The following is a 20,575-nucleotide window of genomic DNA, read 5'->3' as shown; positions in this document are numbered from 1 at the left end:
AATCATAAAATTCACACAACTTACTTCTGTGGCGACTATATAAAGACATACTTCTTACACTTCCATAAAATTCCAACCATGTAAAGTACAGGTTAGCAATAACGTCTTGATAGTCCAGGTTAGCAAAATACGTGTCATACATTTGTGAAAACCAAAAAAACTGACTTGATACTCATTTACATAAATCAATGTTATCATAACACGTGATAAAAGTCCACGTGACATAAGTCACACAATCAATGTTCAATAATTAGCATAAATTTAATCTAAACATCCTCCACCCCGATGAGGGCATAGTCTTCATCTTCAATTAGCATCTTCTTCAACAGGGAGAATAACCGCTACCTTCGAGACTGGTCTTGAGTACGTACCAGTTGCTGTCTTGAGTTGTACATTTCGTACTTTACCGTCTCGACCGGGATACACTTCAATAATCTTGCCAATGGTCCATTTACCACGGACTGCATTTTGGTCGTTCATCATGACCACATCTCCAACACGAATGTTTCGTCTGTCGGTCTTCCATTTCAGACGTGGTACTAATTGAGGGAATACATCTCTCGACCAACGTTTCCAGAAGGATTCAACTATTTGTTGAACAAACTCGACTCTTCGTCTAGTGTTGGCTGTCTCCTCAAAGGGACCTTGTGGCACGTGGGTGAATGCCCTTCCGAGCAGCATATCGTTAGGGCATATGTAGGCTCCATCATCTGGGTCGTTAGGGACTCTGCCAATTGGTCGTTGATTTACGAGGTTGGCTACCTCTAATAGGCATGTATATAACTCGAACGGAGTTAAAACATGTTTGCCAATAGCTTTCTTTAGAGCATATTTGCAGCTCTTTACCAAGGCTTCAGCGCACCCATTCTGATGAGGAGCTCCTGGGGTTATGAATTTCCATTCCATGCCTTTGTCAGCACAGTAATCTCGCAGCTTATCTTGGTCCCATCCCTTAACCATCTGTCTTAGTTCTTTCTCTGCTCCTACGAGCTGGGTTCCATTGTCACTAATCATGAGCGATGGGTAACCTCTAATAGCAAAAAATCTGCGCAGCACTTGAATGAATTCCATGGTTGAAGCATCAGTTGCTATTTCTAAGTGTACTGCTCTAGTGTTCAGGCAGGTAAATAGAACACCATAATGCTTTGCTGTTTTGTTACGTCCGATTTTGACTGTAATTGGGCCAAAATAATCACATGACGTATAGTAGAATGGTGGAGTGCTCGGGGTTACTCGGCATTCTGGCAGGCTGGCCATAAGCTGCTTCTCTGTTTGTGGCTTCATAGCTTTGCATGTGACGCATCTGAATTTGATCGTTTTGACAATACGGTGTATCTTCAGTATCCAATAACGTCTCCTGATCTTCGCAACGGTGCTTGCTATGCCGGAATGGCTAGACTCATGGTTCTGTAGGGCGATTAGGTAGGAAACTCTGCTTTCCTGTGGCAAAAGTAACGGGTGTTTGGTATCGTATGTAACAACAGATTCGTCAACTCTTCCTCCAACTCGTATAAGACCTTCATTATCCACAAACGGGCTTAGGCAACTTAACTCACTGCTCTTGATTCTTGCTTTCAAACTTCTTTGAGCATCCTTTATGATGGTCTTCCTGGCTTGTTCCAACTCTTGTGGTGTGAGCGTTCCTGACTTGTTGGTATAAGCTGGGCTCTTTCTTGCGTGTAGATTATTTACAAATCTTTGAAGCCATGCTTTAACACGAATAAGCGTCTTCCAGCTGGAGAACCTGCTGTAGTCAATAAGGTCTGGCGACTTGACTGCCGTACATACTGCCTTTGGTTTCTTGATTTCTTTGTCAGCATCATTGCAATGCTGGTTTGATTCGTTGTGCGTAATGGGCCACTCTTCTTCGGGGCATTTCAGAAATGCAGGACCATGTTTCCATCTTTCATCAAGTTGTCTGATGGACAATCCACGTGACAGGTCATCAGCAACATTGTGCTTGCCAGGAATGTGATTCCACTGTGCTGGATCAGAGTTGTCTTGAATCTCTCCAATCCTGACTGATACAAATGGCTTGTAGATTCTTGCTTGGCTACGTATCCAAGCTAGTACAATCTCGCTATCGGTGAAGAACATCACCTTAGTAAACTCAATCCTCGTCTCCTCTTGGATGCTTCTGGATAGTCTAGATCCTATGACCGCGCCTTGGAGTTCCAATCGTGGTATCGTCAGAGCTTTGATAGGTGCTACTCTAGACTTGGCTGCTATGAAACGTACTTCAAATGTTCCATTGCTGACTTGCCATCTGATATATGCGCACGCTCCAAATGCATCTTGCGATGCATCAGTGAAAATGCATAGAATAGGAGAATGTGCGCTTTCGTCAGGAGTTAGAGAACGATCAAATGTTACAGAGTTCAGTTCCTTCATTTCTTCGAACAGTGCAACCCATACTGCCTTGATATCGTCTGGAAGCTCGTCGTCCCAACCAAGCCCTCTTTGCCATAACTGTTGTAGACCGATTTTTGCTCTGATGAGAAAGGCAGATGCGAATCCTATGGGATCATATATCCTTGCTACTTGGCTCAGCACTGTTCTCTTTGTCAACTTGCTTTGTTCTTTACACCTAATGTGATTCGGGTTAACTTTAAAGGTAATCGTGTCTTCTTCATTGTTCCACACAGCTCCGAGTATCTTCTCCTCGCTTTGTAGAATTTCGACCTCCTGTCGTTGCTGATTTGAAGAGCCGTCTAAGACTTTGTTCGAAATCCATCCCTTTGCCTTGAAACCTCCACTCTCTAGTACTTCATCTAATTCTTTGATAATCCTTTCAGCTTTCTCTTTGGTGTGTACTGATTCACAGATGTCATCCATATAGGTGTTCTCTCTGAGTGTCTGTGCTGCTTCTGGGTACTTCTCTTGATTTTCATGTGCTGTTTTGCGTAGAGCAATCTGAGCCATGGCGGGAGCGGGTTTGTCGCCGAAAGTAAGCACAGTTTTGACGTAAACACCTGGTTCTCGTGTCGTGTCTAGGTTTCTCCACAGAAAGCGGTGAACATGTTGATCTTGCTCAGTGATCAAGACTCTATGATACATCTTGGAAATATCTCCTGCGAACGCTACGATATCTTCTCTGAAACGCAGTAGGACACCAAATAGATTGTTTAGCAAATCCGGGCCTTTCATCCAGTAGTCATTCAAGCGATGACCTTTGTAAACTGATGAAGAATTGAAGACAATGCGCACTAGGGTACTATTTTTTTCTGGCCGGATGACAGCGTGATGTGCTATATAGTGTATAGGCCCTTTGTAGTTATCAGCCTCTTCTCTCGTGAGCTTTCTCGCAAATCCCATCTCTTCCAGGTCAGTCATTTGTTTGTCGTAGATGGCTGCTTGCTCAGGATGTTTTGAGAGTCGTCTTTCTGTAGACTCAAGGCTTTTCAGTGCTTGGGCCTTGTTGTCGGGTAACTGGTTTGGATCTTTTAACCACGGATAGGGTACTAGCCATTGATTTCCCACTTTTACACAGGATTTCTCTATTACCAAAGCCTCCTTCTCGACAGTACTGAGGTGATCTAAGGAGCCTTGCTTCGGACTTACGCCCATTGCTTCTGTTGTCCAGAAACTCGTAAGGTCTACTGGTTGCGCATACTTCACGTGTAATGCTAACTTCGTTGATGTACTATCAATGTCGTCAGATGGGGATCCAAAAACCACCCATCCCAGGGGAGAGTGTCTTGCAGCCAGATTTCCACTTTGTCTCGTTTCTCCAGTGTGCATGTGGGCGTGGTCGACCCCGATTAGCAGGTGTACAGTACCCTTTCCTCTTTTGATGTCGGTTTTCCTCAGGTTTAGTCGTTCTGTTATGGTCTGAATTGGCGCTCCGCTGACGTCATCAGTAATGCGTGCTAGCCCGATTGCGTTAGAATAGAATAGAATAGAATACCTTTATTTAAACACGATAAAATTTAAAGCTAAAAGCTTGTGGGGTCGTGATGGGTGCGTTGATGGTATAACTCTTATTGTCGACTAACGATGTGATGGGGACTTTGTAGACATGCATCTTTATGACCTCTTCTTCTCCGCCCACTTTACTCAGGGTTATTGATACAGGTTTTCCTGTAAGTCCTAGTTTGTCGGCCGTTTGTTGGCAAATTATACTTAACTGCGCACCAGAATCAAGCATGATGTTCCCACGTTGACATAAACCATTTCTTCTGCGTATGTTACCCGAGACAATAGGCAACAGGGCGTCATCTGAACTGCTAGTCGCTGCAACATTAGCGCGCACAGAGTTACAGTGTAACAGCTGATGATGGTATTGTGTACATTGTACACCGTTAATCATCTCAGGGCATTGACGTCTTCTTGAGCAGTTTTGGGATTTGTGATCTCTTCCCGCTTTTTTGAGGCAGCTGAAGCAAGCGTGGTTGTCCTTTACTGCTTTTAATCGATCACTTGCAGGCTTTTCTTTGAAAACCTGACATTGATCAACCCAGTGATCAGAAGATATTTGCAGTACCAGCACTTGTACCAATTCGTCGCTTTGCCTTTGTTACCGGTACTTGTAACGTGATGTACACTTTGACGTACATTTCCCTTGTGATGACTAGCATCTCTCAAAGGAGCCGCCGCTCTCATTCTTGATTTCATCTCTGTTGTCATCCACGTGATAAGCGCTTGTAATGTCGGCTTTGTCTTTTCACGCTCCACATCTCTAGACCAGACTTTCCTGTCGTCGGCACACATCTTATGTTCGATGATTGACAGCATATGACTGTTATCCATGTCGCTTGGCAGTCCAACTTCCTTTAACGTGTTGTAGCATCTGTTGACTAGATGAACTAGGTCGCAAAATCGCATATCTTCGCCATCTTGCAATGGCTTGAATTTGGTGATGTCGTGTGTGATCGTGTCTGATACGTATCTTGGATCTCCAAAAATAGAATCCAAATAGCTACACGCTGCGTCATAGTCGGTGCCGATGCCTTTAATTAGATCAAGAGGCTTTCCTGTCAAACATGTTCTTAATAGCATTATGCTATCGCGTTTGCTGTAATTCGCTTCGATTGCGTGCTTGAAATCTGCTCGGAATATAGCGTACTCGCGTACGTCACCAGAAAAGCTTGGTAATTTTGGTTTTTCTAGTTGGAAACTCAGAGTTTTCTCGGGTTGTAACCCGCCTTTAATTTCACCGTCCTGAACATCAATGGTGCTATTGTTTGCAGGAAAATTATTAACCGTCGGGCTGTTTGCGTTGAGATTTTCAGTGTTATCGTGATTGTTTGTGCTAGAGTTTTCTGTGACAACAATAGAGTGGTTTATGCTAGAATCATTGGCCTGCATTCCGATGATTCCATCGGTGTTATCGGAAGTTGCTTGCGCCGCACCCTGCTCAGCTTGCATTCCTATCATTCCTTAGCTACTGCCTGGGCCATTCTCTGGAATCACATTTTCTGTATCATTAGGCATTAAATTCTGGTCGTCTGATCCCGTGTGGCTGTCTAAACTGGATAAATACGTTTTGGCTGCGATTTGTAATTCCAAAAAACGATCTTGACATGCCGCAATCCATTGTTCTTCCTTTTCGTACGCATCATCATCATCTATGAGTAATGTATACTCATCGTGTTTCACTTCGAGTGATTCGAAGGCTTCTTCTAATTTAGCTAAGGACTTTCTTACCTCATCAGAAGGCCGTTGTTTATCTAATAACGTCATTAAAGCATTACCACATCGTGTTAGCGTTGACTTCGCCAATCTTCTACTGTTCTTGGCTGTTTTCAGCTGTTCTTCTTCCATCACTTCTCCCTTCTCCACGGACGAATTTGAAAGAAATCGAATGATGTACCGCGAAGAAGTTACCAGAGTCACCACAAACCGTATAGCACTTGTTTATTGTGTAGTAATGTAGTGTATTCGATCTAAAACATGCAGATCACATAGCTTAATATTTACGATTACAATCGTGTATAATGAATCATAAAATTCACACAACTTACTTCTGTGGCGACTATATAAAGACATACTTCTTACACTTCCATAAAATTCCAATCATGTAAAGTACAGGTTAGCAATAACGTCTTGATAGTCCAGGTTAGCAAAATACGTGTCATACATTTGTGAAAACCAAAAAAACTGACTTGATACTCATTTACATAAATCAATGTTATCATAACACGTGATAAAAGTCCACGTGACATAAGTCACACAATCAATGTTCAATAATTAGCATAAATTTAATCTAAACAGTACTCAAATTTAAAAATGCAAGGACATATTTATTTGATGCAATAAAAGCACTTTATCCAGTCTGTCGTGTTTTCTTTGTTAATAGAGACCTTTAGCATCACGTTTTTTCCTGAAACCGCAAACGGCAAACCGCGGTTTGACGTTAGCCGTTTGTCGTTAGAGGTATGATCCTGTTTATCGATTTAGCTTGACGGTCCCAGAGGTTGCATAGAAAACAAGTGAATTATGGGATATTTCACTCAAAATGGCCGCTGCTGCAAGGTTGGTATCACATAAATCTAGATTTTTCATCGTTCATATCATAGTTAATAGAGGGGAATGGTTAGGAAACCTATTGTTATCAGGTCTTTGTTCGCTTTTGATGTTGAACCGGTCTTGACCGTGCACAATGTTTGATTTATGCTCATCCGAAATTGCAAAATAAGTAAACATAAACTTCGTCTATGGGATTATTGTAAGGAATATTCAAATATCTCTTATAAATCTTTAAGGTATTTTGAACTAGCAGCCAAGAGAAAGATTTTGGTCTGTTCACTCAGCCATTGCCAACAATGGTAAAACAATTGTAAAACAAAGGATTGTGCACGGTCACGCTTGAAAAAAGTGAACAAAGACTTATAACAAAAGGGTTTCCTAACCATTTCCCTCTATTAACTATGTTCATATATTCAAAACGTGTATTTTATATGGGTTTATTTAGGCGAAATTTTGACGATGTCATTACGGTTTTGCTATTCGACGATAGCAGTGATAACTCCAGTAGCGATGACGACGATCTTGACTTACTTTTAGTTGAATTTCTGTTTCCACCCCAAACGAATAAAGACGTTCCCAGATTGAATTTTCAAGACATCACCGATGCCGACTGTGAAACGATGTTTAGGTAGGATTTTAATTAAGTTTTATTTTGTCTTTCTCGTTCATCCAATCATTCTCTTATAAAATGTCGCAAAATATTCCGTAGGTTTCAGAAGAACGACATGGAACACCTTTTGGACTGCTTACAGATTCCCGAACATTTCGTCTGCAGCCAAAGAACTAAAGCAACTGGGATGGAAGCACTCATGATCTTGCTACGAAGGCTAGCATACCCGAATAGATGGTGTGATCTTGTCCCAATATTTGGAAGACCCGAGTCTGAACTTAGTCTCATATTTAACAAAGCAAGTTTCTAAACACATACCTACTGGTCAGCATCCTTAATTTGTTAATCTGCAATTTTGTATATTATTTTTCTTTCCTTTTTCTATAGGTATTGGACGACATTTATGATCGCTTCAAGCATCTGCTTGAATCCCTTGACCTCATTTGGCTTGACCCACAACTCTTTTCACAAGTTATATACGATAAAGGAGCACCACTTGAACAATGCTGGGGCTTTATTGATGGAACGCCAAGGCCCATCGCACGACCTACAGCTAATCAACGGATTATGTACAGTGGGCATAAGCGAACGCATTGCTTAAAATTCCAGGTAACAAACTTTTAACTTGTATTAACACAACATTAAAAAAAAAAGAACATTGACAAGTTCCTTTTTTTACAGTCCGTTCAGGCTCCTAATGGGCTTATTGCCCACATGTATGGTCCTATAGAGGGGAGGAGGCACGATGCCTTCATGCTTGGCGAGAGTGGCCTACTAAATAAGCTGCAGCGATTTCAGAAACCCAGCGGAGAGCCGTATGTTATATACGGGGACCCAGCTTATGGCATTACACAGAATATATCGCCATTCCGTGGAGCTCGACTACCTCCTGATCAACAGCAGTTCAATAGCCTAATGAGTAAAGTCAGAGTAACTGTTGAGTGGGGATTTGGAAAAATCACTCAACTGTTTGCTTTTTTAGATTTTAAGAGAAATTTAAAGGTTCTTCTTCAGCCTACAGCAAAATATTACTTGGTAGCATGTGTTCTGGTTAATTGTCATACCTGCCTGTATGGGTCTCAAACCAGTAAGTTCTTTGGATTAGATCCTCCTACATTAGAGATATATCTTTCCAATCAATAAGATATATCTAGGCATTGTTAACTAAACAAAGTCACTACTGCACATATTGTCTAACCTTTTTAAACAAATTTCAAACTGCATATAGCTTCATTTTACAAATATGGGAAGTATCTGTAAAACCAATGAGTGAATCCTTAATAAACATATATTGAACTTTGTCAGAGAAAATTGACATAAAGGCGGTTAAAGGCAACAAAATGCCAAAACGAAATGGTGTAAGCCCATGAAATCATATCAGTAAAGATTTTAGCCAAGAAATGCTGGTTCAATTTAGAAAAATTCTAACAATCTTGAAAATGCATCAAACTGGTTTTGCTAGATGCATGTCAATGAATGAACACAACTCTATATCAATGAAAAGTGCTTTAGAGTTTATCTTTTAAAAAAGAAAGAAACACCCTTCTTTCCTCCAGTTCTAGTTTAAATTTTTCTTCCCTTTCTGCCCTTTCATCTTCATACTTCTTCTTTTGTAGATCAAATTCTTGTCTCCTCAAATCTAACTCTTTTTCTCTGTAATCTGCTTTTTTGCTATATTTGTTCCCCAACATTTCTATTGCAGATAGCCTTGAAGCCCTTTTCCTTGGCCCAGTCTTGACTTTGGAATCTTAAAAACAAACAAAGGACATTAATACCTAAATTATATAGAGAAAGCCCCTCAAAAGCCCCAACAACACCTCAAAATGGGATTTTCCCCTTACTTGTCTCACCTTTTTTTGCGCTACTTGAGCTATCATCATCATCATCACCATCATTAATGTCATCCTCGTCACTTTCATCAATATCACTACCGCTGCTTTCTTGGTCATCAAGTTTCCTTTCTAAGAAATAAGTTTCATTTGTAAATCTGTAATAAACTGTTCATGATAATCACAAGCTCTGTTAAAAAGCATTCAAGTGCTTTTTAATAGAGTACAAACACTAAAAGTGAAATAGTTCTAAATACTGCTAAATTATTCTAATTATTTTGATTTCTAGAGTGGTTTTCATCAACCCATGTAATACACTTTGGCATATTACACTTTATCACACTTTTTTTTTTCTATTATGCCTTTTCACCTATTAAACACTCTTACACTTTAAATTGTACACTTTGTTTCGGGGTTTATGAAAACCACTTTATTGTTTAATTAATTTGTGAAAAACAGCAATAAACACGACTAGCACTTAATTTATCTATTTTCATTTCATCAACTCAGCAAATTGATAGTTAATCTAACATGAATTAATCGATTAGAAAGTCTGCAGTCTTACTTTTCATTGTAGACAAGGCTGCAGCTCTCATTTCTAATCCCTTTTGCTTATCTGATTTCTCCTTGATCTTTTTATTTTCTTTTTCTTTGATTTTCTGCTCTTCCAGATCGCCTCTGAAGGTTGATATGTCTTCAAGAAGTTGGCATAGTTCATTGTAATCTTCCTCAGTTCCAGATCTGAATCGCACATAAAATAAAATAGTTTTCAATAAAGAAAAACAAAACAATAAGGTGAAAAGGAATCAGTCTATTTTCCTAGAAGATGATACAGTAAACAGCTAAAAGCTATAAAGACAATGCAGGTATTCCACTGTCTAATATTCAGCATTTTCCAAAGCTACACTACCAGTGTACCTTTTCAAAGCCTTCTTGTCCTCGTCTCTATACTTTTCTAACAGTCTTTCCATGTGTTCTCTGCAGCCTCTCCCTTTTAGAATGACATTTTTGTCTTCTTTAGAAAACACTTTACTCAACGTTTGAGCAATTTCTTCCCATTCAGCCTTTCCTGAAGGTTTGTGTGCAGCTACCTCTTGGGCGAGCATCAAGTCGTGCATCTGTAATGGCCAGCGAAACGGAGCCATATCTCAAAAGAAGATGATGTTAAAAGATCTGCTACCTTTTTCTTGCTAGTTTAGTCTTTAATACCTGAAATATCGAACCAGTAAAAGTTTTAGTCAGCAGGTGCACGTGGAGCCGCCATGTTTGTTTTCATTCAGCTTATGTCACTTCAGCTTTTTAGCAAAAATAAGCCCCTTTTCAAATAAATTTACTGCTTTAAATCAAATGTGTCGATAGAAGAATGAATTAAATACACAAGTTTGGGTTCCTAACGTGAGAAAATTCAGTTGAAACGCTTAAAGCATCTGCCGTAAACGACGAACCTCTAGACGATGGTTTTCAGGTACAAACGCAGACCGCGAACGTGAAACCTGACTCCAAGACCTTGGTCACGTGACGTTTTTGAAGTTTGCCGTTTGCGGTTTCAGGAAAAAACGTGATGCTAAAGGTCTCTAATATTTAATTAAGCTTAACAACAGCAAGAAAAACAATTTTTATCACAATTATACGTGATTTAATTCTTCCTCCAGCAAATAAACACTCAAGTCAAGGCAGAAGACAAAAATTAAAATAGGAAATGAAAACTGGTACAGAATATGAAAAGTTAAAAGAAAAAGCATAATACATTAATTAGCTGAACTTTATCACAGCTTTCAGTGTATAAGAAAACAAAGGACTATTGTATTATGAGGTGTTCAATATAGTTCTCTCAGGTGTTCATGTTACAATTGGAATGCTGTTGTTGCCAGGAATTTGATAAGGTAAAGGCTAAAAATTAAGAGGCAGTTGAGGCAGAAGGAATAGAGCAGCCAAGGTGCATACCAGACCATCCAGGGTTTAAGGCTGTTTGCCTTAATGTTTGGGTGTTGCAGTTATCATGGTATCAATTCATACAGCAATATGGAGAAAGGGCATATGAAGGACCAGATCATAATGAAGCAATAGTCAATGCTTTGCGTGCGTAAATCTATTTATGGTGTACGCGGATAGTTGGGAGAGCAAGATGGTAGCGTAAGAGTTGCACGAGGCAGAGCCGAAAAGAATGCAGCTGTGGCTTTACTTGGACTCTAGACTTTTTAACTGCAAGACTTCTCGACAGGACTTCTCTGCGGTTGTGTAGCTGGCCGGTGGAAGGGCGAGTGTTGTAGTGAGCCAAACTTAGCTCGTTTCTGTGCGGAAATGGCCATTATATGGCGATTTGGCACACCGGCGTTTGACCACAAGGTGATGGCTGTTGCTCTTACTGAATGATTTGTGTACTCCTTGGAAAATTAACTGATGGTTTTCATCACAGTGTCGAGCTTGTTTACTCCAAGGGGCTTTTCTTCGTACCAAACATTCTTGGTTGGCGTCCAGTTCTTTCTCGGATACTAAAAGGATGCATTGATCTTAAGATTCAGCTTAAAATAAAGCTGGAGTGCTTTATAGCCGTCATTATCGGTTTCATACATCCTAGCATTCTTCGCGGAACTAGTTGTGTGATCTTTCAATCCCCTTGGTGGTTTTTCGTAAGCTCGTCGTTAGACGTCGTTGCAAATCTACGGCCGGCAGCATCAACTTCAAATTTAAAGCCGTCTTTGTCAGCTCTCTCTGGCCCTCTCTCCCTCTGATACAAAAAGCAAAAAAACAAAAAAACAATACGACATGAAACCAAACATTTCGTAGCAAGGATGCTGGACTTTTGACAGACAATGCCTCTGATGACCGAAGTTTAACCAATCCTCGTCTACAATTGTTGGCTTATGTTCGGGGTTGCTTTTACAGCTGCGTTTCATGTTCACTAACTGGGCATCCAGCATCTGGTTGGACCTTTGAAACCTGGCATCTGTGGACATCTTGATGTTCCTGTTGTTTGGGGGAAGATTCAGGTTTCTCTCTATTGCATGGCAGAAACCAAGGAGCTTGGGTGTCCCGTACATTTCCCCTCTTTTAGTGCGGGCCTCAGTGTAGAAACGACGCAGGTTGCAGTTTGCGTAAGCTTTGCGGTTTTATATGTATATATGCAAGTATACCAAACATTATATGCACATTAATGTCTTTAAATTCAGCAAAGCCTCTTCAAAATCGAGAATATCAAACACGCATATGACATGAAGACTTTAAATGGATACATGGACTTTTTTTTGTTTGTTTGTTTGTAGTGTTTCATGACTCCCTTTTCACTTGGGCATTGTCGTTTTACATGCCTGTTCTCTCCACAATTGTGGCACTTTATCTTGGACGCTGTGAGGGAAGAAATGTTTTTGTAAACTTGTCCCACAAAATAATTCAAAATAGAGAAAATACATTAACAAGTACATACTGTCTTCATTTATTGCAATTACAGATTGCAAGGACTTGGAATTGAGAGGCATCGGGGTACTTCATTAAGCATAGGTGGTTTATAAAGGGGTGTTAAATGATTTGTTCATATAGTATAGTCTTGCTATGTTTTTTTAAAATTTTTTTTAACAATTTTTATTATTTGTCATTTTCATAAATATAACAATACAAAACAAAATAACACTAGTAAATCATAGATAGGCAGATATATAAAATTAACAATCTATTTAGATATTAGTAATTATTAGAAACTCGGCACATAAGGAATTGAGTTATTTTGGCAGCATAAAAGCAGGTTTAATTAATTAATTTTCTCCCTCTTTTTTAAATAAACCGTAAGCTTATTCCTAGTTTGGGCTATTCGTTTTTCTATTTTTTTGGTATTTTTAACTATAGTTATAAAGATATTTAATTCAGGTCTGACATTTTTTGTTTTACAATACAATATACTTTGTTTTCCCATTAATATAGGATGGTTGATTAAATGAAAGTTATTTCCTATATTGTACAAGCCAAATAAAATATTCATAGGTTCTGAAAGATCCATCACAATATTGCATTCGGCTAGCCATTTTATTACTTCTAACCAAAACAGTTGGGTGTGTCGGCACTCACACAATAAATGCTCGAGTGTTTCATCTTCTCCACATCCGAAAGTACATGATGCTAATTCACAATAACCAAACTTCTTTAACTGAATATTTTTGTACAAAATCCTATTTAGGATCTTGAATTGAAATTCCCTTGTCCGAGTGTTTAAAGCAACTTGGAAAGGCAAAACATAGATTTTTTTCCAATCAAGAGAACAATTTGGGTAAATTGCGTTGTATCTCTCTTGAGCTGTAGGCACCACAAATAGTTTCGAAGCGAATTCTTGATAAAAATCTTTGGAAGTAACTTTAGTTATGTCAGTTTTGACTGAATTTATAAAAACTCTCAGACTTTTAGAGTCATAAACAGCCAATCGCGTTAATCAGACCAAACCAAGCTATGTGGTTGCTTCGGGTCTGTCACGTATCTGCCGTTGAATGTCTGGATGGCTTATGTAAGCTTTTATCGACGCTTTTAATGCAGTTAAAAAATGGGCTATAAGGAGGTTGTTTCTTTAGCTCTCTATTAGGACCGGGGTTGGTTGGATTATGGTCAAATCAAAAAATACTAACCATCAAGTAGATAACATTTGAAACTGTTGTAGCCTGAGTATCAGGCCTTCTGGGGCGCTAATTAGACAATAGGTCTTTACCGGAAGTTAAAATCGTTGCAAAAGCAACGCGAAGTCAGGTATGCCACCATTTTGAATATGTGTTTGTTGTTTGTTTGAAATAAACAAATAAATAAATTGACTTTATTGAACGAGGGTGACATACATTACTCATGGCACAGTAGTGAAATGAAAGATCAAATAAATATAAAGCGTGTTAAGAATCCCAACTGGCAAGGAGGCAAACCAGTTAGCTATATTACAAGCATCTTCGAGAAACTGAATTTGAACTAATCAGAAATCAGGTAGTGGCCACAACGGGACTCGAATCCGGCACCACAGGATTGCGACGCTATGACCACTTGACCATGCTGCCTCCCTATGCTCGTTCTATAGCTCTACATAACAATATTGATGAATCAATACGACCTAAAACTTGCTACTGAATTCTTTTCCTGGTATAAAACTGAAGAAAGAACAAGAATCTTGCCTTCAAAGTCTACTAATCGACATGAAAGACGTCCTCGGCGTCCTTCAAACTGGATATGGCAAAAGCATCATATACCAATTTCTGCCAAAGACATTGACTTCTCATTGGAAAAGGAAGACAGGAGAAACAAAACCATTAAAGTTATAGTCGTTAGTCCTCTAGAACTCCTCTAGGAAGCAACAGACCGCACGTTTGGGACATATCGGTATCAAAGCCGCTTCATTAGAAGACTTGAGTGACAGTGAAATTGAGGGATTAGAGATCGCATTTGGAAGTGCTGAGCGGTGGTTATCAGGCAAGTGGTGACAATAAAGCATAATTTTTGAAAAAAATAACAGCAATGCATATGCATATTTGGTGTGCTTGACTTTGTACTCAAACAGGAGTATAATATTGTAACATCTCACAAGCCTTTCTCCATCACCTTCCTTGATGGCATCAGTCATATTTAAGAATATAAGGCCACACTGTAGTCTAGCATTGTGGTAGTTGGAAATGCCGTTCTCTTTCGATTTGTGTTTGTTAAGGGGTGTCTCTGGAGGTTCGCACTCTTTCTTGTGTTGCACTCTTTCATGCCTATAAAAGAAGTAGCAATGAAACGCATTTAACATGTTTGTTGCATATTAAAACTAATAAAAGATTAGTCTAACTAAACATAGGTTTAGATTTGTTTTTAGCACTCCTTTTCCTTTCAAAAAATCAGGCAACATATTTTTCAGAATTAAGCCAATTCTTTTGTTTTTCCGAAAAAAGCATTTAAATTTTTGCCACCTCTGTCGTGTGTAATACATATACTGTGAGTAATACATAAGGCTATTATCTTTTCATCAGGCCAAGAACATTGTTGCTGAAGCGCTGGGAAAGGTTTATGTTCATGTGAAACTGCTGCAGTGTACAATTCTTTCCACGAAGCATAAGCATCATACATATTTTGTAGCCATAGAGCGTGAACCTCACTAATAGTTAAACCAGCATGTGCATGGGTTAATATAAAGTTGTGTAGTTCTCTGGTTACACCGGTCTTGTGAAACAATATGAACTACGGAATCACACATTTCAGTTGTTTAAGAATCTCAGGATCATGAGCAATGATTTGGTGCCTTTGATCACATAAGTAGACTCTGCTAACTAATAATGCACCGTTAGTCAAACCATAGAGACGCCTCGGTTTGTCACATTTCGTTTTTCCGTCCTTCCATCTAGTGGCCTTCAGTGGTTGGCCTAATGAGCCACATTCGATACAGCTGGGACAACATGTAAGATTGTTTGGAAATATTTCTAAGGGATCCAAAATTATTATGTCATCTACAAGATAACATTCCGGGTCACTTCACACTTGATTTCGCTGCTCTCCTTTGAGAATCGCACCGTGATTCAACCACAGTCCATTCGATCCCTGAGAGGCGGTTCTGTGATTTTTCAGTCTTGCTAAATTTATAGCTTTCCTCCGATATTTTAACGCAGGTTGATATAGAAACTGCATTGTAAAATAGAACAACATAAAACAAGAAACACGTGAGGTTCGCCATATTGTTTTTAGAGAATGACGTACCGCTGACTACCGCTGACTCTAAAAAAACAACACAGGAAGCCCAAGAGCGAGAACCAGGAGAACCAGGAGAACCACTCAAGAACCAGGAGCCCCAGGAGAACCGGGAGAACCACAAGAACCAGAAAACCACAAGAACCATTCGAGAACAAGGAGAACCACGAGAACCACTGGAGAACCACGAGAACCACTGGAGAACCACGAGAACCACTGGAGAACCAGGAGAACCACTTGAGAACCAGGAGAACCACTTGAGAACCAGGAGAACTATGAGAAACAGGAGAACCACTCGAGAACCAGGAGAACTATGAGAAACAGGAGAACCACTCGAGAACCAGGAGAACTATGAGAACCAGGAGAACCACTTGAGAATCAGGAGAATCAGGAGAACTATGAGAACCAGGAGAACCAGAGAACCACTAGAACCACGAGAACTAGCGGAACCAGTGAACAACGACAAAAAATACGTGTCCCCTAAAACATTCATTAATTTCTATGCGACACTTCTTTTTTAATGTTCATCATTTCACGTTATTACTTGATGAACAGTCTGTGACGTCAGCTGTGGTTATTACACCGAAGACCAGCCGGATACTCTCGCACCATGTACAAAACATCAGCAAATCTCTAATTTTGCTTTCTGTAAAAATAGAACTATTTGCACGTGAATGGCACGCCACTTATAAAAAAGATTTCTGTACTTAATGTTGGAACCTTTCCTGCTTAAAAATCCACTTTTCCCATGATGCACTAGAAAAAATGGATGTTGATTTCTGTGCAAGTGAGTAGATTTCTCATGGATTTTTTTAAATGCTCAAGTGGAATTTTTAAACTTGAGGTTCATTTTTTTATGTGCAGTTTTGTGCGTCATATGAATCAAAGGGTTAAGCATCAACTACTTTATGGCATTCCGAGTGCTAAAAATACATATTCCTTCACACCTTTTTTATTACCTTCAGTTAGAAGGTATTGCTTCAAATACTCCTGCTGCTGGGATCAACATTATCAAATATGATAAGATCCATAAATTCCCGTGCTGTTGGTAGTTTTGCTTAATGGCTTTCAACGAAGCAGGGCTTCATAAGGAGAATAGATGTACACTGTTCAGAAAGTGGCACTGTGCATATATTGTAATGAGCAAGATTGCTTTTTATTGGCTTCGTGATCTAGAATTCCTGGAGCTCTTCTTTTCTGTAAATGTTAAAAAACCAGCAGTGAACAGTGGATTTTTGTGTATAAGAGCTAGCCTGTGTATACCACCATAATTAATACTTTTATTTGAAAGAAATGCAGATTCAATCACTATTGATCACCTCCATATTCTGGAAACTCAAAAAAAAAAAAAACATTTGGGGGGGGGGGGGGGGGACCCCACCATATAAAAAATTGATAAGTCATACAGAGGTGATTTGTCTAGAGTAGCCAGCGTACCTCTCTACTGGGGATTTATCAAGCAGGGACAGATGAACAGTTTCTAAAATGGGAGAGGTGGGCTATGTTATGCAAGTGAGGGTTTTCTTATTCTGAGACCAAAAAATGCCAATATTGTAAAAGTTCCCCTTTTCCATCATTGGTGTCAAGGAAAATGTATAGAATTATAGTAATTTACTTTTTTTGACATGAGGAAAGGAATTCATCTTCTTCCCAGCAAAATATATATTCCCAGCTAGCTACTGTTTCTTGTCTAACCTCATCAGGTAAAAGACTTTTAAAATGTTAAAGAACAATATGGAATATAATCAATTCATCACAAATCTTTTGCATAGATGTAATAGGAGTAGACTATACACATTAGACCACACTCACTGGCAGATCCAGGATCCTTCAGGGTTTTTCAAAGGGGGGTCCAGCTTTTAAACACAACAGACTGTATATGTGAAAATCAAAGGTCTCAAAGCAAAACTTCAAACATTTTTAATGTGAAGGGGGGTCCAGTGGACCCATTTTTACCCCCCTGGATTTGCACTTATACTTTTCACCTCTAAATCTGGGCATAGAGACAGGTTATTGCTGCAAATCTCACAGTTACTATTAATATCACTTAATAATAATACTGTTTTTAAATTTATCAGTTTGCCACTCAAGATACATACAATTTCAACATGGAGCCTCGATTTTGGTGCTAAATTGAATTTTCTAAATATTTTAACCAAAAAAAGTATGCAAGAAAGCTACTCTTTTGGAATTGCTGTTATAACTTATTTTTATCTATCCAGACTAAACTTCAAACATTATCATTTTCAGCTGGTCCATCTGAGTGGTACATTAAAGCTGGGCTGGCCCATGGACTACATGGTCTTGAAGGCATCTACACAAAGTTTCGGATACACCATCTACATATGGTAGTAAAACTGTTGTTCTGTAGGCTGGTTGGCTTTTTGGCTGGCTGGTCTTGTTTTAGTGACTTTCTGCAAGACATCGCAAGACATTTTAGAGGTATTCACATACAGACTTTTTTCACGATATCGCTTGGCATGCTCAAAGCTTGCAGTGAAATGTCCCAAAACGTGAAACAACTTTTTAGTCTGTTAAAAAAGGTGAAACTAGGCAAACATAATTTTCATAGGAGAGAATACGAAGAGATGAACTGTTAAACAACGGCTTGCGTAGAATCCTTACTATGGCTTTAATTGTGGAAAGACTGAATCTACCTCATTTTACTTTTTTGAGTGAAGATGGATTTTCACAAGCTGGAACAACTATTGGCACTTTTCCAGTCCGGTTGACGATTTTGTCTTGAATGACATGAACTAAAAGATAATTACGCAATATCTTTTAATAATAATTAATAATTTTCATCCTTTTTTCGCTTATACACTCTCAGTGAACCGCAGCCTTTTTCAATTTATCTGAAATTTAAAAAAGGCTCAGTAAATTTATGGAACATAAATATATCTTTAATTTTTTTTAATCATTATTGACTACCTGCTGTGACAGACAACTACTTCAGTTATAAATGCCCGTGTATTAGAAAACAAACTATAAAGTTTTTACGCATATATACCGTTTAATTCGTTTCCTCACCCAAAATAATCGCATTTCTAATGCCCACTGACTATCACTGTTAATGGCGTAGTTTTCGATCTTTCCTTGCAATTTTGAAAGCCGGTAGAGCTTTAAGGGAAAACTCGCAAGACCATGCGTTGTTGCCTGCTCCTTGAGGCCAAAAAATTCGCCTAAATACTGTTTTAATTTTGGCACAGAGGATTGTAAAGCGAACTCAATGGGTACTCGAATTTGGTGGCTTTCCTCGTCCTTTCTATAATAGCTAAGAAGAACTTTAACGATACCACTATTCATAGTGACCAAAGCGTCCAAATCGAGGGGAAGTAATCAAAGGTCAACTCAACTCTATTACATCAACAATAAATACGTACCAGAGTATCAAGTGACACAAGGCAATATGATGGCGAATGGCCTGAAATAGCTTTTGAATTAAAAACAATCACATTTTTTAAAATTTATGAATCAAGAATATAACATTCGCTTACCTGCCGTTTTCTTCGCTCAGAAAGTGGTTCCGGAGTGGCAATAACGCTCATATCTCTCATAGGTATAGATTCTTTGATCAATACTTTATTGAATTTGGCATCGGCCACCCCTTCAAGCTGTGGTGCTAAGTTTCTAGTGTAGCATGACTCTTCGAAGTGAGGCATACTTGCTTAATGGCTCCCGAAAATCATGCCGATGTCTTTGCACAAATTTTACCCATTTCTCTCGAATAGCTGGATCAGAAGGAAACTGATGCATTTTTACATTGGGTGTAATAGTGGTATTTTTTACAGCTTCGCTTATTTGGAGCACCAGCGACACAATATCTTTATCCTCTCCGAGTTGGTCTGTTCTCTGCCATTTTGTTTTGATACTGGATGCGAAACTGCAACCAAAGTGACGTCACAAGCCTAAATCACTTGATGTTTTGGTTGCGCGATTCAAATGCCATTTTTAAAAGCCCAGATTGGAAAATTCAAATCGCTATAAAATCGTAGGTTTTTATTGAAATCATCTGAAATTTTGGAAATTTTACATCATCGATGGCTCAGACAAGCAAAACGTATTTTCAAGTAATCTTTGTTTTATATTAAGCTGAAATAAGCTTATCTTACGGAAAATTGATTCCTAATTGTTTTCTCCATGTGAGTCATAAGCTATTTTATCGTAATATTTACGTTATTTTAAAAGTTGAGCGGATAAGAAAATCCATTAAAATGACTAAATACAAGATTAGGTTTTATACTACAGTACAATTCCCTCAGATAATTTACACTAGCTATACTGAGTACATATTCAGTTTGCACATAAACTTGACTCGCCTTGAACTTTATAGCATCTCTGTTCTATAGCCTACATAGCGACGCATTGTACGCAGGCTACTGTTCTCAAGAAAAATCTGAAGGTCGTGGTTCACGATTAAGAAGCTTGAAATATGAATTTAATATCGATTAAAAAATGAAAATTGTTCAAAAAAAAGCTTCAAAATTTATGAGAAAACAATTTATTAGATTGCATATTGTTTGCATCTTCCCAATTATTAATTTTGATAATTTTTGTGCGAGGTAAAGAGCCTCTTTGTTTTGATTAGCTTTGACTGCCAGCTCTCCTTAACACTTGGTCAGGGTTTCTTCTTGATCTGCATTGATGGTCAATATGTCATCATCATCATTATCGTCGTCCACATTACATTTAGCAGTACCACAACCATCATCATTATGTTTTGGTCTTGACCTGTAAGTACGGTCTGGCTTTGTGAAACAAGCCTTGACTTTCTTGCTTGTTTCATTTATGACATCTTCCACTTGATCCTGACTAATTGGACAGATTTGTCTCCCTTCAGCACATAGAATATAAACAAGATGGCTCAGCAGCAGTAAGGGGGACTCGCGGTCAATGTCAAAGATTTACGGGTTTTACAGGCGGTTTAAGGAAGGCGCCGGCAGCGGGAAATACCCGCGCGACAAGTCCTTACTGCTGCTGTGTTGGGAAT

General features: G+C 39.0%; 3 protein-coding genes, 1 long non-coding RNA gene and 2 pseudogenes across 4 annotated transcripts; 1 reads left to right on the top strand and 5 right to left on the bottom strand.

Annotated features, from left to right (window-relative positions):
* Window positions 1-206: 206 nt before the first annotated feature.
* LOC148912081 (uncharacterized) lies at window positions 207-1,284 on the bottom strand. The gene has a single exon (XM_089028411.1). It carries the CDS (start codon window positions 1,282-1,284, stop codon window positions 307-309), a length of 978 nt encoding a protein of 325 aa, XP_088884537.1. The 3' UTR covers window positions 207-306.
* A 115-nt stretch (window positions 1,285-1,399) lies between these two features.
* LOC148912080 (uncharacterized) lies at window positions 1,400-5,376 on the bottom strand (annotated as a pseudogene).
* Window positions 5,377-7,018: 1,642 nt separating this feature from the next.
* LOC148912079 (uncharacterized) lies at window positions 7,019-8,221 on the top strand. Its single transcript, XM_089027885.1, has 4 exons — window positions 7,019-7,096; window positions 7,178-7,376; window positions 7,466-7,687; window positions 7,760-8,221. The coding sequence occupies exons 1-4, from the start codon at window positions 7,089-7,091 to the stop codon at window positions 8,219-8,221; spliced, it is 891 nt and encodes a 296-aa protein (XP_088884011.1). The 5' UTR covers window positions 7,019-7,088.
* A 365-nt stretch (window positions 8,222-8,586) lies between these two features.
* LOC116291726 (uncharacterized) lies at window positions 8,587-10,215 on the bottom strand. The gene is made up of 4 exons (XM_031698935.2): window positions 9,826-10,215; window positions 9,473-9,648; window positions 8,929-9,039; window positions 8,587-8,825 (listed from the first exon to the last, which is right to left on the bottom strand). The coding sequence occupies exons 1-4, from the start codon at window positions 10,050-10,052 to the stop codon at window positions 8,587-8,589; spliced, it is 753 nt and encodes a 250-aa protein (XP_031554795.2). The 5' UTR covers window positions 10,053-10,215.
* Window positions 10,216-10,996: 781 nt separating this feature from the next.
* On the bottom strand, window positions 10,997-12,383 carry LOC116291727 (uncharacterized; annotated as a pseudogene).
* Window positions 12,384-14,552: 2,169 nt separating this feature from the next.
* Window positions 14,553-19,288, bottom strand: LOC148912078 (uncharacterized). The gene is made up of 2 exons (XR_016119411.1): window positions 19,083-19,288; window positions 14,553-14,618 (listed from the first exon to the last, which is right to left on the bottom strand). It is a non-coding gene; the product is annotated as an uncharacterized LOC148912078 (long non-coding RNA).
* Window positions 19,289-20,575: the final 1,287 nt, after the last annotated feature.

Source organism: Actinia tenebrosa, unplaced genomic scaffold (assembly GCF_029948245.1).
Source record: "Actinia tenebrosa isolate PJP-AT-01 unplaced genomic scaffold, QUT_ActTen_1.0 PGA_scaffold12__29_contigs__length_12842862, whole genome shotgun sequence".
NCBI classification, from domain to species: domain Eukaryota; kingdom Metazoa; phylum Cnidaria; class Anthozoa; order Actiniaria; family Actiniidae; genus Actinia; species Actinia tenebrosa.
Note: the sequence above shows the minus strand (reverse complement) of the source record. Positions and strands in the feature narration are given on the sequence as shown.